Raw genomic sequence first — 24,334 nt, 5'->3', positions numbered from 1 at the left:
GATCTTCCTAGCTCTCCATGAACCATTCTATACTCTCTCCACACTAGCCCAACGCCTAGAAAATGCTATCAATGTGGCCACAATTTTCAATCCCTTCTGACCTTATCATCCTCAATGGAAATAGTTTGGCATCCAAAACCTTTCCGAGTCAGGCTTCAATCTAGCTTCTCCAGCTTCAACATGATGTCTCTTTACTTTCTCACATTCCAAAATTCCATTTCCTTCTCCATGTCTGGAATGCCTTCCCTCCTCTATAGGTCTGAGAATCTTAGGCTTCCTTCAAAGGCTAGCTCAAGTGGCCCCTTCCTACAGAAGGTTTACCTTCTTCCCAGGCTGCTTTGTATTTGATTTCTTCACATTTAACATTTACTTAGCTACATGTTTACATGTCTCCTCCATGGAATGCCAGTTTCTTGAAGGCAAGAACTGATACCTTCTATCCCAGTACAATACTCGACATATACCAAGGATTTAATCAAGTGGTTGCTGAAGGAATTGAAGGAGCACTTATTTGCATTATTAATTAAAACTTGTATAATGTGAGCACCTCTTTATTAAAGGGGAATTGAAAGGACATACACTTGTCAATACTTCACCAGCAATTAGTCTGTGTTAGTATGTGCATAGAGACATCTCTCTCTATGTATGTATATGCATATACACATACGTATGTATACAAGAATTTGTAAAATCTTTTTTTTAATCTAAGGAATACCTTTATTTTTCCTTTTTAAATAATCTGAAGCAAAGCATCAATTATATGAACTGCTTACTATGAAACTGAAATATTTCACTCTCTTTTATAAAATAACCAATTTCCTTAATAGATTCAAGGGTCACTTTCAACAGGGATAAGTAAAAAAGTACTTCAAGGTTCCACAAAATAAAGCTTTAAGATATCTTGGTAGATCATACAAAATGAGAAAAGAGGGCAGAGACTAAGAACACACAAAAAAATGAATAAAGGCCTCAACTGTAAAACAAATTAGTTTACTTAAGAAAAAAATCACATATCCTAAATCTCAAATATTAAAAGTATGATGCACAAAATTACAATCATGAGACAAGTATACTTTTTTTAAATACAATCCACCAGCTCTCTATCATGATTTCAGTCTTGACTTAAAATCATTAAGTATATACTTCTCTGTCAGATTACATTGCTCTCTTTTCTTCAGACCTCAAAGATGTCCTATGATTTCATTAATTTTTATTTTAATAGAACATTTTCAAATAAAGAATCTAAAGACAAATTACAATTTACTCTGTGTGTGTGTGTGTGTGTGTGTGTGTGTGTGTGTGTGTGTGTTGGGGGGGGGTGTTGTAGGTGCCTATGAAAGATAACAGCATCACCACTATTTAGAATGGCTATGCAAGCCACGTTTAAGGAAAAATCCCATCAATTTTTATCAAAAGTAACACTTGTTTAGAATTCTTTGTTGTAGATAAAAACTCAAAGCTGTTTTAAAAATAGTAATGACTTGAGAAATGGATCCTGAACCCTTCCTCCTAGATCAAATGGCATTTATGATACCTGAATTGAAATTCACCTTTTTGTTCTAAGGTGAGCAATGTCCAGAGCCATTGTGGAATGCTCCTTCCCAACCTATATGATATCCCACCCAGCTTGTAGTAACCACAGACCCGTCCCAGAAGCTAAATATAAGACAATTAGGTAAAATAAGATAAAATCCTATTCTGTAATATTGCATGGTTTTCTAAAGTTTAATACTTTTTTTATATTCGATTGGATTATAAGAATAATGTTTTTGAAAAGAAAAACATTTTTGAAAAAGATGGAGCAACAGAACTTTTTAAAAAGTGGGAGAATAGTTTTACCTAAACCCTATCAGAATGGCTCCCAAGAAAGGCCATGGCAAGTATTTAATTTTCAACAGTGTACATTAGGGTGCCACACTGATCAGGAGCTATTAATTTGCAATAGGTCTGGACATCACCATCCTGAAAACCAAAGGTTTTTTACCCCACAACATACACACACACATACACACTTATGTATGTGTACACACACACACACACACACACACACACACACACACACACACACAAAAGTAAGCTCTTTTAAAGTCAAGGGCTGTTTTAAAAAAATGCTTAATTGACAAGCTCATACACAGTGCAGGGTCCACATTTTCCTGCAAAAAAACTGACATGTAGGTGGGATTATCCCTTCCCAAAATCCCCAGAAAACATTCAGTTGCTATATTTGACACAGGGCAAACATGTGGACAGTCATACTTTTATCAGTGAAGTCAAAATTTCTTCCCCTAACTCAAACTTCCAAAGGACACAGCAGATTCCCATTGTGCAAGTCACTGATCAAAAATCTGTATTCAAAATATATTCTCAGAATGTGGATCTAATGAATAACATGCCTGCCAAATCTGTCTTCATTTTGAAGGAAAATTAGCCCCTCAAAATAGGGTTTATCCACAGCCACCATCAAATCCCTCTATTCATCGAAACCTGTATTAGCTATAGAACAAAGTTTAGTTGCTCGGCAATAAAAACAAGGATCAAGACAACTCTTCTCTTAGTCTGCTTGTTAAACCAATACTTATTATATGAGATACCTAACCCACATACAATCTGACAAAGGAAGGCAGAGCATTACAACTACGCAGTGTCTTGCAACCTTACTAGACATTATTTCACTGAAGCCTCACAACAATCTTCAAAAGTCAGCCAGGCAGGTATTAACTGCATTTTGCAATTGATAACACTTCAGCAGAGAAGTTGTGCTTTGCCCAAAGGCTCCTACTTGCTAAGAGTAAGCTGAACGAAAACCTATTTCATCCTATTCCTCACCTATCACCCTTTTTTCAATACACCGTGCTGGCTGTCCCTCACAGCTGTGCTCCTTACACCTATCCACTCAGAAAAGGATCATCATGCAACCAAACTTCTAGTCATTCACTGTAGGAAAAGTTGCCAACTCTAGTTCTGTACCTAAAAACCACAGGAGGCAACAATACAATAATCTTCCACTTTAGCAATTCATGGAAAACATGGTTATCTAGAAATCCTTTCAAATAAAGGAAAATCACAGCCACAAAAGAGCTCCAGAGAAGCAACGTTTCTGAAGTTGATTCCTACTGAATGCCATTTACCCAGATCCAACATTCTATGAGGAGTTAAGTCTTCCATTCAATCCGTTTAGTTAAAATGATAAACCTTACATGTAGCTCTGGGACTGGGAGAAGTATAATATTCCCTAGCTCCCAAAATCCAGCTACTGAGGTTTCTTTATTCCACTGATATGCAGGAATCCAAGAAGCAAAGTAGGGCCTTCTCTTTTAGTTGCTCAACTATCATTAGGCTACTCTGGAATCTTCTCCTCTCAGGAAAAGCAGACAAGGGGCCCTCTTGTCTTAGCTCTGAGGCCTTCCAAGGTAGTTCATTCTCCATCCCCTAAAAGACTCAAGAGCCAGTAGAAGCCAACCCTGGCCCAAAAAGAAAAGTCAAGTGAAGGCAGGAAGAGAGAAGGAGAAAACCCAGATCCAAATTCAAAACAAAAATAGGAAGAGGCAACAAAAAGCATTTATAAAATCTCAATTTAAATATCACTAACAAAAAGAGACACCTAACCTCCAACAAAAACACAGGCAATAATAACAGCATTACAATACGCTGGGAGAAATGTAAATAATCATCAGAGGAAAAAGCATTTCAAAACATATATTAAAAGAATATTCCTCAGAATACAGCTCTTAATACCTCTAAAAAACAATGAACAGGAAAATGTGAAGCAGTGACATCAAATATACCACAGGTGAACAAAAATGAATGCTCTTACACTTTAATTTGGATTTTCCTCATAGGCATTTATTTTTACCTTTCACTTGAAAATTTTAAATTTTAAAATTTTTGGATACCCAAACTAATGCCCATTTGAAATCAGGCTATACTTAGACATGACAATGTCACAAACAAAGCTTATTCATTCAAAAGACACCCCTTGAGAGTAGAGGACAGGTAATTGGTTCAAAAAAGTTTATATCTAAAGAAGCTGTACATTTGCACAAATATAATTTTTAAAAAAGCTCAGTCACTAAGGTGTACTCTTCAAACACCTGGTATACATAAACATTTCATTTCATAAATTTCCTGATTGAAAAAAAAATAAGTTGCATTTACAGAATATGCTTTTTCTTACAGATGAAAAGTCATTGGAAACAATCCATACTTACATACAATATACATTTAACATATTCCCCAGAATGCATTTATAATCTCATATTCATACTCTCTAGGCAGGCAAGTAACAATTTGAGAAGCCTACAAAACCCTCAGCACAGCCCCTGCCAAACTCCATGGGTGACAAACCGTCTCCTTAAAGATCAATTGACCTTTGTCTCCCAAGGCTCAGCATTCTTGGTTGCTCAGATTTAAACCATCACTTAAGAAAATATCTTTATAGCATCACCCTGAAAGGAGGTGAGAAGATCTCAGAAAGCACTTTAAAAAACAATAATCAAATATAAGACCCTTAATATACGTCAATCTAAAGAGAGGGAGAACTAGCTCCCATATCTAAGTTGAGAATCTGGTCTAAAGTCTTGATGGAAAAGAAAAGAGAACATATGAAATCTGCAGTTTTACCTTAAAATAGCAGATCAGACTTAAATCTTTAAATAAATTTGAATTTACAATCTCTTTTTCTGACAGTACTGATGAAAAATTTGTGACTGAGAGACCTTCTTCCTCCTGTCTTGGAAAAAAAATGTGCATGTCTGGATAGACATATACATGTTTGTGTGTGTGTGTTCTCTACACACACAAACACGTATTTTTCCATCTCAATTTTCTTATATACTCCTTCCATGCCTTCATTTTTTTCTGTTCTCTGAGATATCAACATGTAACTGAGAAATTCTTCAGATTGAAACGTGTGAAAAATGGAAGAAAAAAAAATACTACTACTCTGCTCCGGGATGACATTTGGGAGCATGGCTTTCACCAAGCAAATCCGAGAGCATCTCACGAAAATACAACTTTGACAAACTGTTTTTCAAAAGGCCGCCTAGCACGCTTTGTACTGTATGTAGACCACCCCCCCTCCCCAACCCTCTTCTAGTTCAAATAGTCTCCCAGTCACTTATCTACCTTTGATTTCACTTACAAGATATCATTAAGTAGTCTTCAGAAGTGCTCTTGCCATCATCATCATCTTCAGTTTTTATAGCAACTGCAGAACCAGGAATCACAGCTTCTGTATCTGAATTGGTTACAAGAACTTCCTCTGAGACTATTGTGGGAGAATCAGCTCCTGACACAGAATCCTGGACCACATGTTCCAAATGGCCTTCAGGACCAGTAACAAGGTCAGCCACAAAAATCTGGTCAGGTAATCTAACAGTTTCTGTTATTAAGTCAGAAGTCAAAATGTGATCGCTAATATCTAAAATTTCTTCAATGGCAATATCAGCTTCCAGAACAGATTCAGGAACAAACACACCTTCTGTTACAAAATCATTTTCTGTGACGATATCAGGCCCTTGGATAACTTCAGATGCAAGGCCATGATCAAGATTTATCCCATCATCCGTGACAACATCAGAAACTAATAGAGCTTCAGGAACTGATACAAAAATATGGTCTCCGTCGATACGAGCAGTACCAGCCATTCCAGACACTATCAAACAATTGTGAATGAAAAAAAGGTTATTTACTCAATTACAGGTACTATACTTAATCTCACAAAAGATAGAAAATGCAAAAAAAAAATAAAAATAAAAAAAGTAACTTGAATTGGCCAAGCATAAAGTTTCTACCCTTAAAAAGAAATTACTGACAAGATAACTAAAATAAAATCTCACTAATTTGGAATTGGCAAGGGGGGGCAGGCGAGGAGCAGCAAGAGTTAGTGAAGGTTGAATCAAAAGATTTATTTTTTAAATGCAGTTACATTATTTTCCAAACATAGCAGTATAAAACATATGAATGCTAACAAACAGAACGCAGCAATTTGATGAAGAAAGTACTATTTACAATAGGTCTTCATTATATAATGTATCCTAAATAGGAAGTACTTTTTAACATACAAGAATTTCTGGACCCAGAAATTAAAGGCATCTTTCATTTCTGGAGCCACTGGTTACCAAACAAAACAAAACAATACAACCCTAATTATTTTAAAGCCTTCCATTTCAAATAACACTCCAAATTCCAAAGAAGCATTTTAACTTTACAATCTTAAGTCTGACCTTGATAAAATGACCAAGATGATCAAGAAATAAAAAATGCCTTTACCGTCTAGGTCTGGCAATTCTTTCATGTCCATATCAAAAGTGAATTAGTGAATCAGCTTTAATGAGCTTTGGTTTTAAATGATTTGTTTTTTGAGCAGCATGGTCAACACCCCTTTTTACTATTAATATCCTAAATAAATACAACTTACAACAAAGTACTCTGTATAACAAAGATATGTCCCTGAGGCACCTGGGGTGAGGAGGAGAAGGCTGCCTCACTCAGCTAGTTACATTTTTTTTTTAAAACACAGAAAAATCTAGTGGGTTAAAAGTTTCCCCCAAACCCTTTCCCATATGCATCATTTTCCATAACAAAAAGTAACTTATTGAGTGCTATTTCCTAATATTCATTATTACTACCATATTGGTCCGACTATAGGACACCCTCCTAAAATGCTCTTTAAATCGAAAAATATAGAGAGGTATACATTGAAAAATAATACAGATCATAGGCCACACTCAGGTTTTATACAAGCCAGATTGGGGGAAGGGAGGAAAATTGGGGATGGGGTGGGGAGGGAAATATGGCCTAGGTTCAGACCAAAATGGTAACTTACTGTTTAATTTAACAAGTTAGGAAGTGGCTAGTGGCCACCAATGGCACTTTGAACACCTAACTCCCAAAATCTCTTTTCAATTTCTAGCCCCTTCTTCCAAACAGTGGACCGCTCCAAAGCACTAGTGCTCCTGTAGGCCTTTAGTGTTTCTATACATTTCTAGAAGAGACCAACAATAAGAATTACACACACATACACACACACACATTTCATCATTAGTGAATCTGTATTAATGAAATTTTTAATTGTCTTTTAAATAACATAAGAAACACCCCTTTTCCTCACAGTTGGCAGTGTAATCACTGTAATCCAATGCTTTTTCACAATTCGATAATTTCATCAGTGTAAGGATTGTCCTGCACTTACAGAAAGGTGAAGATCTCAACTCCAAGACTTAGTAGGTCTTCTAGAGTTGCCGTGGCCAATGTGGAGCCTCTCCAGGCTTAGCTAGACTGGTACTGGAACAACAGTCATGAGGGGTCGAACCGGAAGTCTTGACAATTTGGTAGGAGCTGCCAGAGTTTGTACTTTGGGGGGAGTGGGGGCAGAGGGGACAGGTCGAGCAAATCCTTGCCAGGAGGAGGAAGCAGAAGAGGACTTCAGTGGCAAGGTGGAATAACTAGATGCAGGTAAAATCCTGTTATGACAAAGGTGGGGGGAGGAGTTTAGTTTTTGTAAATTACATTATTTAATCCTAAAAATGCAAGTCTTTAACATATAAGACTCGTTGGACCCCGAAGTTGAAAGCATATTTCATTTCTTGAGCCCTATGGCCTGAAAAAATTGGTTTTAGGTTTTTTCTTCTCTCTGAATTTTCAGAGAAGAAAAAAACCTAAAGAAAAAAGCACTCTTAGCTTAGTTAAAACTACTAAAACTCAAAGTAGTTTGGGAAAAGGGGACCCCCTAGCCAAACTCTTCCCAGACTTTTTATTTTTATGACCTTTTATTTTTATAGTGCTTGCTTTTACATACATTATCTCATTTGACCCTGGAAAAATAAGGATCCTGGGAGGGAGTAGATAACAATGATGCCTGTGTTCCAAATTCATGCAGAGGCACAGGGAGAGGAAAGAGAAGTCCAAGGCCAGGGAGCACCAGTTTAAGTCAGCAAAAGAACCTGGAATCAGAAAGTAATGTGGAAGCAGTCTGGAGAAGGAGGCTCCAATCAGACTATGAAGGGTTTTTAACGCTAACCTGGAGGCAACATTTTACTCTAAAAGGAGGGTTCTTGGGGGGGGGGGGGGAGGAGAGGGTGAGACACCAAGAGACTTGGACTTCACAAAAATTCTTGTCATAGCTGTGAAGGGCACAAATAAGAGGCAAGAAATCCATCAGGAAGCTACTAGAATAGTGTAGGCCAGGAATGAGGAGGATATGAATGCAGGTAATAGCTCCGTGAATGGGGAGAAGGGGTCGGCTACACAAGAAATGGTGGGGACACGAAGGACAAAACTGAGCAACTGATTGGATAGGAAGAGTCAGGAAGAAAAAAAAAAACAGTGGAAATGACTATGAAGTTGAGAAGTTGGGAGACTAGAAGAACAGTGGTACCCCTCATTTAAAAAAAAGTTAGAAAAAAGAGAATATTTGGAGCAAAGAAAATGAATTAAGTTTTAGCAGGTTGAATTTGAGATGCTTGTGGGAAATCCCACAGGAGAGGCCTATTTAACCAACTGCTACAGCAAGGTGGCTTAGTTACATGGATTTAGAAATTACCTGCAGAGAAATAATAACCTATGGTGGTTGAATACAAGAGCCAGGAAATATAGAGATTAAAAAAAAAAAAAAAAGGCCCAAGAAAGAGCTCTGGGAAACACTTTGGGTGTGAGAATGATGAACCAGAAAAGGAGGCTTCCTTCTTCAAAAGAAGAGTCAATAAGGCTCAAAAGCTTACAGAGATCAAGAAGGCTGAAGATGGAGAAAAAGCCAACTAGGTTTAACAATTAAGAGAATCTTGTCCAGGGGTTTTTCTACTAAAGAATTCAATACTCTGACTTTCCTTTTCTCCTTCCAAACAATGTCATACTTCCACCTAATTCTCCAACTAGTCACCCAACAGAAACAGGTCCAAGAGCTTTACAGGAAAAGGTTACGTGTATCTAAAAAAGCTTAAGTCCAAAACCCACCAAGGACAAAAAACTTCTTTTCACTGGCCAACTGGTTCTTTGTATCCCCAGAGCCTAACATTTGGGGGGAAGGGTCGTGACTTGATTTCATCAGTGCAGGATCTCCCTCTCTCCATCCATTCATCCATCCTTAGTGTAATATACCCAGCAGTCTGGGGGTATTGAGAGGGTCAGTGAACATGAGCTCTCACACTAGTAAGTCTAAGGACCCAAATCTTCTTGACTCAAAGGCCAGCCCCTCTCTTATAGACTGCCTCTCTTAGTACTTTAAGAAAACAACATGGAAATTATCAAGATATTCTTTTTCCACAAATTAAAAAAAAAAGCAACTTAAATCATGATACATCTGAACTGAGTAAAGAATGAGCAGATGTATCACTGGGATCTCTTACACTGCAGAGCTGCACATCAATGGGGGGGAAAATCCTCATTCTCTCCTAGGGTAGGTCAGCAACTACTCAGCCTGAGGGCACTATGGAATTTAAGGGACTTGCTCAGGATCAACCTGCAGAATTGCCAGAGGTGTAGGCCTCCCTTACATCGAAGTATTTGTTTATAGACCTCTAGAGGCTAAGGAGGCAGGGAAAAAAGGCAAGCTAAAATGTTAGGAAGAAATTGAAGAAAATTACAATGAAGAAAACTCATGGCCAAATCTAATGACAGTATTCTCCAACTTTTTTGAAACACATTTCTTACAAAACAAGATAAACCTTTATATAAAGGTAGGCACAAAGGCAAATTCTTCATTAGTTCCCTTGAAAGTCTTGAAAGTTCTTCCAGATGAATTTTGTTATTTTTTCTAGGTCATTAAAATAGTTTTTTGAGAGTCTGATTGGTCTATCACTAAATAAATAGATTAGGTAGTATTGTCATCTTTATTACATTTGCTTACCCTATCCAAGAGAATTTACTATTTTTCCAATTGGTTAGATCTGACTTTTTTTGTGTGGAAAGTGTTTTATAGTTTTGCTCATAGAGTTTCTGACTTTCCCTTGGTATATAGATTCCCAAATATTTTATACTATCAGCAGTTATTTTAAATGGAATTTTCTCTTTGTATCTCTTGCTGTTGGATTTTGTTAGTGACTAAGAATGCTGAGGATTTATGTGGATTTATTTTGTATCCTGCAACTTTGCTAAAGGTGTGGATTATTTCTAATAGCTTTTTAGTAGAATCTCTGGGATTCTCTACATATACCATCATATCATCTGCAGCGAGCGATAATTTGGTTTACTCTTTACCTGCTCTAATTCCTTTAATCTTTTTCTCAGCTCTTATTGCCAAAGCTAGCATTTCTGATACAATATTGAATAGCAACGATGATAGTGGGCAATCGTTTCCATCCTGATCTTATTGGGAATGGGAATATCCCCATTACATACGATGCTTACTGATGGTTTTAAATAGATGCTAGTGATTATTTTAAGGAAAAGTCCGTTTATTTCTATATTCTCAAGTGTTTTTAATAGGAATGGATGTTGGATTTTATCAAATGCTTTTTCTGCATCTATTGAGATGATCATATGGTTTTTGTTAATTTGGTTGTTGATATAATCAATTATGCTAATAGTTTTCCTAATTTTGAACCAGCCCTGCATTCCTGGTATAAATCCTACTTGGTCATGGTATATTATCATGGGGATTATTTTCTGTAACCTTTTTGCTAATATTTTATTTCAGATTTTAGCATCAATATTCATTAGGGAGATTGGTCTATAATTTTCTTTCTGTTTTCAACCTAACTGGTTTAGGTATCAGTACCATGTCTGTGTTATAGAAGGGATTTGGTAGGAGTCCTTCATTCCCTATTTTTTCAAATAGTTTATATAACATTGGAATTAATTGTTCCTTAAACGTTGGGTAGAATTCACATGTAAATCCATCTGGTTCTGGGGATTTTTTCTTAGGGAGTTGATTAATAGCTTGTTCTATTTCTTTTTCTAAAATGGAACTATTTAAACAATTTACTTTCTCCTCTGTTAATCTGGGCAGCCTATATTTTTGAAGGTAGTCATCCATCTCACTTAAGTTATCAAATTTATTGGCATAAAGTTGGGCAAAGTAACTCCTAATTATTGCTCTAATTTCCTCTTCTTTAATGGAGAGTTCTCCCTTTTTGTTTTTAAGACTAACAATTTGATTTTCCTCTTTCCTATTTCTAATCAAATTTACCAAAGGTTTATCTATTTTGTTGGTTATTCTTACCCATTTCTAATTTTTTTTCTCTTACAAGTACAGCACTTAATGGTTTGAGGGGAAAAACAGTGAAGTACTTGAACATCACAGGTCCTTCCATCCATGCTCATGTCCCTGGAGCTCAACTTCATTCCTAAATCATCTGCCAGAAAAAAAAGAACTGGGCTACAGATCAAACCCTTTGTAAGGTACAATTGCAATCTCCATGTCTAGGTTCTAAATCAAGCTAAGTGTCCATAGGTGCCCCTTTAAACCAACTCAAATATCCTGATTGGCTATCCTGAGGGTTCTCTTGGACCAACAGCTCTTAAAATGGGACCCGTGAGCTTACTTTTTAAATATTCTGACAGTTGTATTTCAAGATAGTTTCCTTTGTAATCCTATGTACTTTATGCATTTTAAACGATTTTCAAAAGGGATTTAGCAACTCTACCAAAGGAGTCCATGACTCAAAAAGATTAAGAACTCTTCTCCAGCTAAGGTTAGCCACAAATCAGCAAACACCAGCTGGGCAAGAGCGGACTCCTCAGAGCCACCCAACAGAAGTCTGTACTCACTAAACTACCTAGTCCCTCTGGATCCCAACAAGTCTGTGCTCACAGGTTTCTTTTCTTTATCCACCCAGCTTCAACTCTCCTGAATTCAGGTGTTTTCTCTAGAAATCTCAAACATTTAACAAGTGGGATGACCACTTCTGTAAAGGGCAAGAAAACCCAAGGAATTCACTTAGGTAGTCATAGGAATTAAGTGGTATTCTGAATGATAAGTTTGAGAAACTGACATGAATGATATGCAGAGTGAAGGCTATCCTCCAGACAAATTACTAGGAGTCTCAGATGCAATAGCTAACCCCCCTAAGGAGTTGCTTCTGATAAACACCAAGAGGTTAATTAACTCGATCCACTAAAGTGAAACAGATGATTGATCATCAGATCAGATTAGATGTGCCAGTAGCTCATCTCTAGGGACTGCAATCTGGCATCAGGTAGATATGTTTTCATATCTCATCCTAAGAAGCTTAGATAACTTTGGTACCAAAGGCACAACATCTTAGGCAGTCCATGTGGTAGACTCCAAGGATAGTATCATATTGAATTCTGAGGGCATGTTGAATTGTTTACTTACGTCTATAAATTTGTTTAAAGCTGTACTCTCCTTGAAGGTAAACAGTTGAAGCTGAAGTGCTGAGCTTAGAGTCAGGAAGCCTCCTGCTCCAATCCCTTCTCCCACCTTAGTTATATGACCCCAAACTGGTTACTTAATCCCTAAATGCCTCAGGAAACTCCATAGGGCTGATGGATTGGTTGGTTAGTGAAGGGATTTCCTCATATAGATGGAATCACATTTTTTTTTTTTTGGGGGGGGGGGCAGCAGCATATTTAACAGAAGTGCTCCAGGCCCACACATTTAGTACTGTAACCACAAACTTTGTACTCCCAAACCTAGAATAGAAGGACCTTCCCTATGTTCCTTCCACTGATGGAGACAACCACCACCAGCCCCCAAATAGGCTATTGGGCAGGTGGTGTGTGAGGTGTCAAGATGCCTCAGCAATCCGAATCAGATAAAGTCCTCAGACTACATACAAAGTCTTCCAGCAGGCATTCTGTTGGTATAGTCTTTAAGAATGGATGACGGCCTCTGGCTTCCACAAGGACACTTTTAATCCTTCTCTGTAAAGAAGAATGTGGGGTTTTGAGCACAGCCAAAATAGGTTGAGATAGCTAAATTTGTATACCCCGAGATCCTACCCAAGTAGAAAAAAAAGGTGCTTTATTGAGATAGCAAGGAGGGCAAGGGTGAGAATGGAGGCTGTAGAGATGAAAAACAAGTGGAGAAAAATCCCTGGAATGGAGTTAAACAGCAGGAGAATATTATGCCATGTGAAGTTTATGTATTTGGGATTGAAGATGCTAATGAAATTCTGGAAGGGAGAACTAAAACTTGTGTTCCCTAAATCTTGGATGGGAAAAAGGTGATGACTCATCCAGTTTTCTAGACCCCTGCTATGTGCCTGGTCCTAGGATTTGGTGCTCATTATTTTGAGGTGTACAATAAACAAAACAGGCTGCCTTGTGTGGTCATGAGCTTCCTATCACTTTTAAGTGTTCACGCAGGAGTTGGATGAGTACCTGTCAAGCGAACATGCTGTATATGGAGATTTCCTACAAAGGTTAAGTTTAAGGCTCAACTAGAACGCTAAGATTTCTGGTACTGTAGTTAACTTTACAGGCTTTATTGTTACAATGTCATTTTGCCACCAGTGAAGTTAGTTCTTGCCATCAGTGTAAAAACCACTGCCAGATAGTCCTAACTAGATAATGTGAATGTGGGTAAAGTGCAAATGAAAATCAAGCACAATCACATTGATCTCGAGAGGCAGCACGGCATAGTGGAGAGACTGCCAAACTCAAGAACACCTGGGCTCAAATCCTGCCTCTACTGCTTCCTAGCTGTGTGACTAGAAGTCACTCACCTCTCTGAGCCTCTGGAAAGTAGGGAGTAACATCTGCAGGAGCTCCACCTCACAGGATTGTGAAAGATCAAATGAGATAGTGCCTGTAAAGGGCTTTGCAAACCTCCAAGCACTATAAACACATCAGTTATTATTAATATTCCTATTACCTTGCTTCCACCTCCCCCCAGATAAAGCTGCACCCTCTGGTCCACCCCCTCCCATCTCTTTCGCAAAAGGGCTAGCGAGGAGGCCGGAGTGCAGTGGCTTACAAGGCAGGCATCTCTCTTGCTGACCCTCCAACAGCCTGGAACTATCTCCACATACAAAGACAAGGGAAGAATTTTTTTCTCTAGCACAGTATATGCTCCCAGCAGGCCAGCATTGCTTTCCTATAGGCTCTGCAGGTTCTTAATGTTTGTTGAACTGAATTTGGAATATTTCAGTAACCTGGATGGAAATTAGCATATGTAAATAAAGTATAGTCTTAAATAGATCCAGGCAGATCAAGTTATATTACTATGTTGTAGCTTAAAATTGCAAATGTTAAAAAAGGTGGTAGATGTTCAAAATTGTAACCTTTATGGTGAGAACAGTAGAGTGAGATAATACTGCCAGAATGTCTCATGCCAAACCACTTTCTAAAGTTTCAGTATTCTGTTAATTGTGAATATTACTGTTAACGTTAGCAGAAAGAGAATCCTTTTTTTTTTCTTTAAACTTTTTTTGGGGGGAAAGATCTACTATCTTTCTCTTTTTAATTTCCAAGGGACAGCTTTCTGGCATAACATGTCTTCAAATTTACAATGGAAATCAATGGAGAAAATCAAATTAATTACCAAAAGGCATTTTAGAGCAAAATGTTCTTTACTGCATATAAATGAGGAATACCTCTGATTTAACTGAACACAGACACCTAACAGGAAATAATTTGAGATAATCCATGATTAACCAGAACTGGCTTCTCTATCCTATAAAATTCCTTTCCTTAACTCTTCAACTCTTTCACTTGCCCTTACAAAAGTTAGACTAAAATGAAAATTGCCCTTTTTGCTCATTGCCAGTCTACCTACTCCCTAATTGAAATTTATAAATGGAATTTAAAACAATATGAAATGCTGAAACGTATTAGAAAGGAACTCAACATTACCAATGCAAACGAAACAACTTGAAGTTACAGTCCAGGAACTCAACCCAAAACAAATCAGTTTTACAGTAAGGTTTAAAAAGAAAAAAAAATTACCATCAGAGGCAAAAATTTTCAGAGGAAGCCTGGGAAAAAGCTAGCAGGGTTAAATTTAAACAATAGACATAGAAACCATTAACAAAAACAATAAAACATACATATATATGAAAAATCTTACCCAAGGTACCCTAGCCTATGACAAGGCAGAAGGAAAAAGAATTAACAATAAAAGAGATGCTCTAGTCTGAGGCCCTCTAGTCCTGGAAAAAAAAAATCAGTAACCCTGGGGCCCTTTCTTCTGTTTTTTCCCCCTTATATAGCTGTAATCAGTATGTATATATACAAGTTCAGGTTGCTGATTTCACATTGTATCACCATATATAGGTCTTTTCATATTTCCTCACATATTTCATATTTATTGTTTATTTTTATGGCAGAGTTAAAATTTCGAATACCAACAGTTTTCAAGAAAAGTCTTATTTTTGGCTCCACACAATCTCTACCAGAGTTTCAGCTACCAAACATTCTTGCCTTTCATCGTCACCCTTCCCCCAACAACAAAAAGAAGGCACTAAGGCATCTAATTTTCTACAATACTGTGCTAGGCACATTGATACCTTTAAAACACACTGTCCCTGTCCTCCAAGACCAGAGAATTTAGAACAAGTTAAAAACCAAGTTTTATTGAATATTTCCTCTTCAAAGTTCCATGAGTAAATACTAGCCACCTCAAGTTTAATTGGAAAATTAACAGAAAATAGCCCTGCTTCTACTAAATATGGGATTAATTTATCGGCGATATTTAGGACAAAAGAAATCCAAACTACAAATAACAAAAACAAAATTCTGGTATATATACAGCAAAAGAAGTTTACAGTTAGCATATACTCTGCAACTCTTTTAGAGAAGATTTTAATACCATTAAAATAGCCATTTGGAAATCTAGGAACTCCTAGCCAAATCTGGAGTTGCGACTTTGAGCAAACTCGACCATTTCTGGGGTGCCACAAAAATATATCAAGGTAAAAATTTTTAACTTCCCTGGCAGCCAAAAAGAAATTACTGGATTTAATACTGGGATTAAACCTGAAGACGTGAAAGAAGATAAAAGGGAAGAAAGATGGTTAAAAGAAATTCTGAAGAAATGATCAATAACATTGGATTTTTTGCTCCTATAAAGAAAAAAAATCTATATATTATAATCACCAAGAAAGGTTAATTTCTACAATAAAGTGAAGGAATTAGATTAATTCAGTCAAACAATTAAGGCACACACAAATTCTCTGCCAAGGTTCTAGACACAAGTTGGGAGGTGGTCTTTAGGAACATTTGTGAAACCATAATAACAATTTATTTTGTTCTTTACTCTCCCACATTTACAAGGTAAGAGAGTAAAATGTGAAAATATTCTGACCCACTGATTCCCTAATTTAAAGAGTTTCGAAAACTACTAGTTCAAGTCTCTTACAGGCACAAGAAACACCACCTACAATGGATTTTTCAGTCCTTTGTCTTTTTAGCACCAAGTCTTGCATAAGTCAAGTTCATAAATTCATAGCTGAAAGGGATTTGAAAGCCAGTCTGCCCCATACCTCTTTTTACAGATGAGGAAACTCAGGCCCAGAGTAGTTAAGTGACTTGCCCAGGGTCACAATAACAAGTACTTGAACCTAAGTTTTCCTGACTCCAATTCCAGTCCCCCCCCCCACCTCTTAATTACAGCAATGACTGCCTGATCCTCTAGGGCCCAACCCCTGCCTACATCATCCCTCCCCGAGTCTCCACAATTCTCTTCTGCCTCTAGGAGCAATTTTGAGTTTTTCTCCATGCTAAACTAACACTTATGTTCTCTTCACTTCCCATTCACAGGATCAGAGATCTCTAGCAGGGAGACTCTCTCCCTCTACTTATAGAGCCAATGCTCTCCCAAATTTCAATCTCTTCAAATGGTCTTTCATATTCCAATTTTGATTCGAACATCCCAACTCCCTCCAGAGCCTCATCCCTCCTGCTCCCTAGGTTGTAACATCCCCATCTCCTTTTGAGTTTGTCAGTCTCAAAATCACCTGCCCTTACACATAAATCCATGTCACCCTCCCCAGTGGAAATGTGCTTTCCTGTAACTGACACAAGGAAAAAAGTGCTGGAATTGGAGTTGAAAACCCTGGCTACATGCTCACTACTCAGGACCTTGGCCAAGTCATTTCTGCTCTCTGGATCGAATTCCTCATTTGTAGAATGGGGGGAGGGGGGCGGGGAAGGAGAGAGGAGGTTGGACAAGTAAGATCTTTCCCAGCTTAAAATTGAAGGGTCACCACTCTGTTGCTTTTACTTATTCAAAATTCATACAGCTCAACATGGTTCTTCTACTGATTTCCAATGGGTTACAGGTAATTCTGTTGTATGAGCTTCCAATGTTATGTAATTTTCCCTTTTAAAAAAGCACATTGCTCACAAAAAGCCACTACACATGAAGAAACTGAGGCTCAAAGTAAGTGACTCACTTGAAGTCACACAACTGGTATCAGAGATGAGACTTGAACTAGGTCTTCTAAGACCTGTGGCATCCTTTCCTAACACTCACACTGAAATGACCATGGCTAAGGAGTCTGTTAAAAAGTGCCCAGTATGTAGTAAGCGCTTAATAAATGCTTGTTGAATTGAATTCTTATTAAGGACATAAGTGAAAGATCTATTTTCCCTATTCCCCCCCGTATTTTACACTGGAAGAAATTGTCAGAAAATGCAGCAGCCATGTGGAAAACCATTTCTCCTACTTTCCCCTCTCTCTGAGATCACTCAGTTTCTTTGACCTGGTGGAGGTATCCCCTAATTTTATTAAGCAATATACCCTCTTAAGGGTATTCCAGAAAAAAGAATTCATCAAGCATTTCATGTATACAAGCATATACATAAAAGTCGAAATGCAACCTAATGAGGTTTAATACAAGCAGTTAATGATTCAGTTGAATATTTCATTTTCTAAGCAAATATATAGCACAACATTTGAAGAATCTCCCCAAAGACTTAACACAGAAATACAGGTAAAGAGGCATTAGCAGAACAGTAAGTTCTGCTTAAAGAAATAAAACTGCCTTTGAATTAGAGAAAGAACCACTGCTCAAAGCAATACTTCTAAACCCAGAATTATTAACCAAATTCAAAAAATGAAAATGTTTTACCAAAATCCTGCATTATCATAGTATGGGGCACTTTGGATTCTTGCGTCTGCAATCCAAGACCTCCACCACCTGGATCCATACTGGGGCCAAGTTCATTCGCGAATATCTGTAAAATTAAATACAATATTTAAAATAAATGTAAATATCACACTAGTTAATCTGGGGCTGGATAAGAGATTTCAATTTACTGTAGAAATATGTTTAAAAGGTTTGTACATATTGAACCTATATCAAATTACTTGCTGTCTTGAAGAGAGGAAGGAAGGAAAAGGAAAGGGGAGAAGGGGAAAAATTTAGAACACAAAATTTTACAAAAAATGAACAACGAAAACTATCTTTACATGTATTTAGAAAAATGAAATACTAATTTAAAAAAAGATTTCAATTTAGAAGTGTCTCAACCAACTACAAATCACAGAAAACAATAAGTAATTACATGAGATCTCTGTGAGACAACTTAAATAAGGATGAGGAGGCACAATGGTAAATAGCTTCAGAGCAAAAAGGAGCCCCATTTTCCAGTGTCCAGCTTTTGGTGAAATATATGATTTGAATCCCAGCACATAAAGACTTCTCAAAGGACAAACTGGCAAGACGCAAACTAGCATTATCAATAGACAAAATAACAACAGACAGCTAAGGCGCAAGTCTGGAGTCCACTCTTGAGTCTTTACTATAAAGAAGTGAGTACTAAGGAACCAAAAGTTTTGCAAAGGTGAACATTTAAAATTATTTTTGCATGTATTTTGAAATATAAAAAGCTATGTTTTTTCCCTCATTTTTCCCTTTTTGATCTGATTTTTCTTGTGCAGCATGATAAATGTGGAAATGTGTTTAGCAGAATGGTACATTTAACCTATATTGGATTACTCGCTGTCTGGGGAAAGAGAAAAATTTGGAACACAATGTTTTGTAAGGGTAAATGTTGAAAACTATCTTTGCATGTATTTTGAAAATAAAAAGCTACTATTAAAATAAATAATTTAAAAAAGAAAGAAATTTGTTCCATGGCTATAAGGACACAAATACAATTTCTTGAAATGACGCCTATGCAACAGAACAAAGGCAAAAGGTTCCCTGGGATAATTCTTAAAAAACATGGGGCTCCCTGTGTGTCAAAGAAGACTTCTAACTTTCTACTGGATTCTACTTTTCCCTTACCACGGGGCCCAGAGTTTGAAAACCTTGGATTTGGTCCCAGAACTATTCTAGCTTCCCTTGGGTTCAGTGAACCAGTAATACTTCTGGTTTAATTCACTATATTCTTTTTCTCGTCTCACAAGGCTTAAAGCCTCATGAAACCTGACTGCTTCCTACACTTAAGAATGTTATTAGATATACCACAAACATTTAGCAAGCACTTCTTTTGTTCTAGCACTTTACCTTTCTACTTCAAAGTCTTTAATTGATTTAACATTAGTCAAAACACCTGGTCACAAAAGTTACTGATGTCGAAGGATTAGTGCTGAGAAATTCAATCTAATTTAAAAGTTTTACTTATATACCTAAAATTCACAAGCAACTATTGCAAAGTGAAAACAATACTCAAGTACAACAGCTATTCTATTTTGACTATTTCTCCCTCTCCTTGTAAGAGTTTTAATAAGTAAATCAGGTAAGAAAAATTTATGTTAGTTAGGACTTGTTCTTACTCTTACCACATGTGCTTAATTAGAATGGGCTGTAAGTACTTTAAAATCGCAAGAGTACAAAACTGTTTTTAAAATCCATCCTATTCAATGGAAATTGGTGCCCATTCTCCAATTCATTAAAACAGGGAAAACAAGATGCTCCCCAGGTAATCTGTATAAACAATACTATGAGGATACACATGCTATAAGTTATACAAAGTGAACAGACCAGTAAAAATGACTGCGTACAAGAAAACGAAATTCAAAAGCTCTAGGAAGCAGTTCCCTCCACACCCCTTCTTCAAACATCATACTCCTGTTTTCAGTTATGCTCCCATGCAAATTGAGACCAGGACAGTGCAAAAGTCACTGGCATAAGAATAAATTAAAACACAACTGGATGCCATTAAAAAACAAAAAACAAACCCTCTGCATCAGTATATCACCTAGGTTTTGCAAATCACAATTGCTGCTTTGTTCATAACTTCAATATTCAAAATAACTCAATATTACAATAAAAAATCGAAACCCAATTTTTTTTAATAAGCGATGAAACACTGGCTATCTTCATAAGAGCTTTTTCATAAGCATGATATATGGTAGTGGCTTTTAAAATATTTATACACAAATCCTGCAGGTATTTAATTCTTGCTAATTCGGCGTCAATTCATAGTTATTTTCTTTGGAAAATATCAGTACACCGAGTACTATTTTTGAAAATTATCTTTATATTTGAAAACTAAAGTTCTTTCAGAATTCATTCCAAAAAAAACCTAAACAGCCTATTTGGGTGAAGGGGTGCTGTGGAGGGAGACTTCAGTGTCTTTAAAACTCACTCAGTTTTTTGCAACGGAAGTTTTGTACAGAAACATTCAAGTATTCCAACAAAAATACCGTACCAGATCACTTAGGATTTAACCACCTGATTCATAATTAAAGCAAGTGTTGTAGGCACATTTCTGAACCATATTCTCTTTATAAATAAAAGAGAACCAAGAACAGACTTCATCCTTGCCAGAAGCCCAGTGTAACTATCAGGGCGACTAAGACATAAACTGGAGCACTTTTTGAAAAGGGAAACACTAAATTCAGACACAGGGTTTGAGGATGGTACGTTTAAGGCTAGCTTCCCAAAGGGGCTCTTTCATTCGTCCATCTCACAGAACCAAAACAGCAAGTGGGACTGCAAGCAACCGCTTTTCTTTCACCTCTAAAACGACTAAACGGGCAGAGCAAGAGTCAAGACCGAGCACTTCTCGGCACCGCCAAGACAGCGGGATGAGAGAGCAGGGGGAGGGTATCAAGTGCAAGGAGAGAGGGAGGGGAGGGAGGGGAGGAAGGGGAGGGACCAAGCCACACACTCAAAACCCAGGCAGGCTGAGGTCCGACCCGCAGCCGCCCGCACCAGGACCATTTCTTCCACTCAGTCAAATCCTGAATTCTCTTCAAGGCAGAAAGCACGCCACGTGTCTCTTTGTTTATTCCCCACTCGCTCTGGCTCCGACCCCGACCGCCAAGCCGCTTACTGGCAGGGGGAGAGCTCGCCCACGCCCCAGCACACGCACACCCACTCGCACTCCCACGGCCCGCCCCGCCCTCTCTCCCTCCCACCTCCCGGAGCCGCCGCCGTTCGCCCGTCGCGGGCCAACCCTCAGCCTCCGCCCCCCTCCTCCCCTAGACCGCATCAGGAGCCAAGATGGAGGCGACGGCGGCTACGGCCGCACAGGACCCCTAAGGGCCTCCCCAGAGCATGCGGAGGTGCCCGGCGGCGCCCTCGCCTGGCCGCGCCACCCTCACCCACGGTGGCAAGAGTGGCGGGACCGCCGCTGCCGCCGCCGCCGCCGGGGGCGGGGATGGGAGGGGGGGAGGAGGCGGCGCCTTCGCCTGGGGCCGGGCCGCCACGCCACGCCTTGCCACGGGGCCGCAGCTTCTTCACAGCTTTGTTCTCCGCCATTTTCCCGGCGCCCCAAGCCACCCGCGACGGCGGTTCGGGCTCCGCGGAATTTCTGGCTCAGCCTTCAGGGCCGGGTGGCGAGGAGAGCCGCTAGCTTCCCTCAACTCTCGGAGCCTTCCGGTGGTGGTGGCTGGGACGGCCCCCTCAGCGCGGTCTGCGTAAGGCCTAGCCACCGCCTCCGCCTCCTCCATTGTTCCCCACCCCCTCATTCAAGTCCCTGAGCCCGCGCTCCCCCTCCGCCCCGCTACCTTTGCAACGGACACTAGGGACTGAGGATCCTAGCGGCCGCCCTCTGTAGCCGCCTTACCTGCCGCGGGTGGTTCTGAGACGCGGCAGCTCTCGGCGTTTCTAAGGGGGGGGGCCGTGGCCGGGAAACACTGAGGCCTTGCATTCGAGTTGTCTAGTTCTAAGGACCTGGACCAATCACAGGCTACCCTGGGCCCGGAGCGCGCGCCGCCGCGGCCTCCTTCCCCCCGCCGTAGAGGAGCTCGGGCCGCATTACGTCACTCCCCGCTGCAGGGTAGGGACCGAGAGGGAAAGCGCGCGCGCGCGAAGCAGCAAAAGAGGCGCCAGGTTTGGGCTACAATGCACCGCTGACTCGTAGCTTGCAAGCTTGCAGCGCTGGGCTAAGCGTTAGTGCGCAAGCGCCGTCCAAGGCTTGGCGCGCCGAAAAAGGATCTCTTTTTGGAGGGTTTCCCGAGGGGCGGGGGGGAGGGGGAGAGAGGAGAGAAAGAGCTAGAAGAGCGAGCACGAGAACGAGCGAACCTGAGGGTCATCGATTAAACGGTTTTGGGTATTAAGCGCGCGCTGTTAGCCGCCATACAGAACCTAAGCCGTTACCCTCTAGAAGCTTACCCTGCCACGGAGGCACGCCGGGACACAAGTTCCACACAAATCGACGCGCCCCTTGGGGTCCCCGCCTCCTTTCACGTACACACCTCCCCCCTTTTTCTCTCTCCCCCCCTTCACTCACTCCCTCACACACACTCCCTCACACGCACACGCGCACAAAACACGCATACAAACAAACACGCGCGCGCGCACCTCCCCTTCCCCCCCCAGTCCCTCACATTTTTTCCCCCCTCAGAAAAGCCAAAGATGGGTACAAATTAATGATGGGGGAGAAGGCCACAGAATAGTGAGGGGATGAAGTAGCAAGGCTGGCCATTAAGCAAGTTCCACCGGAACCAAGAGGCCTTACCTCAGGGAGTCCCACCTGGAGGGCACGTCCGTGCACCTGCGACGCTCGCTTAAGAATCGAGGAATCCGTCTGGATTTTTCCCTTTTTTTTTTTTTTTTTTTTTTTTTTTTTCCCCGCCCGGACGCGAGATTTCATTGGCGTAGGGAACTCCCAATGAGGAGACTCCCTGTACTCCAGCCGGTCGGCAACAGTTTAGTAACTTAGAGTCCTGGTTGCCTAGAGCACGGAGAGGTTAAGCAACTCGCCGGGGTCAAACAGCCAAAAGGTAACGAGACACTTGAATCTCGGTCCAGTGGAGCACAGTGGTTCACCTCCCCCGTCCCTAGTCAACCATGTCCCACTGACTCCAAAGTGCCTGGGACAAAACGAAGGAACCCCTCCCCCACACACACATACCATTTCCCGGAATTATTTGACTCTTCCAGAGGCAAATGATTTTTATGAATTATCCAGATCATTGCCTTAATTCCCTAAGTAAAAACAGTGCCCTCTATCTTCTGGACAAGTTTCCAAGCTAGGCAGAATTCAAACAACCAAGTGGGCAAGCAGTGGTTTGCATCCCTTTCTCCCCGATACACAGGGGGTGATTTCCTAGTGTGTTCACACAAACAGGACGTAACGGGTCTCTCTTGGAAAAAAGCCAAACGCCCCACTGACAAATCGGAACAAAACACGTTTTTAACACTAAAAAGCCTCGTAAGTGCCCGACGTGATGTACAACAGACTTTTGTGAATTGTTATCCATGATACAGTGAAGGGACCCCCCCCCAAAAAAAATAATAACACACTAGATCTGGGATTAAGAGATCCTGGTTTTCAGCTCCTAGTTCTACGACTCACGACCAGTAGCACCTGAACAAGTCACTTAATTTTGCCAGATCTCTTTATCTATATAATACAAAATGCCCACTAAAGTGTTCTCCAAACTTTAAGTCTACGACATAGATACTACTTAATCAACAACACCCTTTAAATATCTGTGGAGAGAAAAAAACTGAATATATTCCAGCTCTTTACCCTGCTCCATATACATGACCAGAATTCCTCTTCCATTTGGACCTTGACAAACACCTTTAGTGAGATCATTTCATTCTATGTCACATTTACAATAAGACATTTTACAGATTTCTCTCTAGTTATATTTGAGGAATCTTTCATGATCTTAGTACATGCATAAGGCTTCTTTTTGACGGAAAAGCTTTGAAGTTTTATTTTATTTAAGTCGAATACCTCTGTTTGCAATTAAGACTTTTCATTCAAAAAAATTATGCTTTAGAAGACAAAAATTCTGCATGATGGCTCTGTCTTTTAGAGTTTGTTATATTGGCCGAGAGTTAGAGGACATAGATTTGAGTTCTAGTGGTCCACTCACTACCTTGGACAATTAACACACTCTTTTAAGCCTCCGTTTCCTCATTTGATTTTTTTTTTTTTTTTGTCCTGAGGCGTTTGGATTTAAGTGATTTGCCCAGGGTCACACCGCGAGGAAGTATTAAGTGTCTGAGGTCACATTTGAATTCAGGTCCTCCAGACTTCAGGGCTGGTGTTCTATCCACTGCGCCATCTAGTGATCCCT

General features: G+C 39.7%; 1 protein-coding gene across 8 annotated transcripts in view; it reads right to left on the bottom strand.

Moving 5' to 3' along the window:
• The window catches only part of ZNF711 (zinc finger protein 711), a 110,195-nt gene that overhangs the window by 14,722 nt on the left and 71,139 nt on the right, over positions 1-24,334 (bottom strand). For 3 of the 8 annotated variants that reach the window (XM_051968536.1, XM_051968529.1, XM_051968530.1), the window contains exons 7-8: positions 17,973-18,078; positions 5,141-5,653 (exon numbers count right to left, since the gene is read on the bottom strand). In XM_051968536.1, the coding sequence (XP_051824496.1) occupies positions 5,141-5,653; positions 17,973-18,078 (619 nt within the window). Of the gene's footprint in view, positions 1-5,140; positions 5,654-6,826; positions 6,986-7,192; positions 9,322-17,972; positions 18,079-21,864; positions 22,562-22,758; positions 23,916-24,334 lie in introns of those variants that run through there. The other 5 variants (XM_051968533.1, XM_051968535.1, XM_051968531.1 and 2 more) reach the window with 5 other exon arrangements.

Source organism: Antechinus flavipes, chromosome X (assembly GCF_016432865.1).
Source record: "Antechinus flavipes isolate AdamAnt ecotype Samford, QLD, Australia chromosome X, AdamAnt_v2, whole genome shotgun sequence".
NCBI classification, from domain to species: Eukaryota; Metazoa; Chordata; class Mammalia; order Dasyuromorphia; family Dasyuridae; genus Antechinus; species Antechinus flavipes.
Note: the sequence above shows the minus strand (reverse complement) of the source record. Positions and strands in the feature narration are given on the sequence as shown.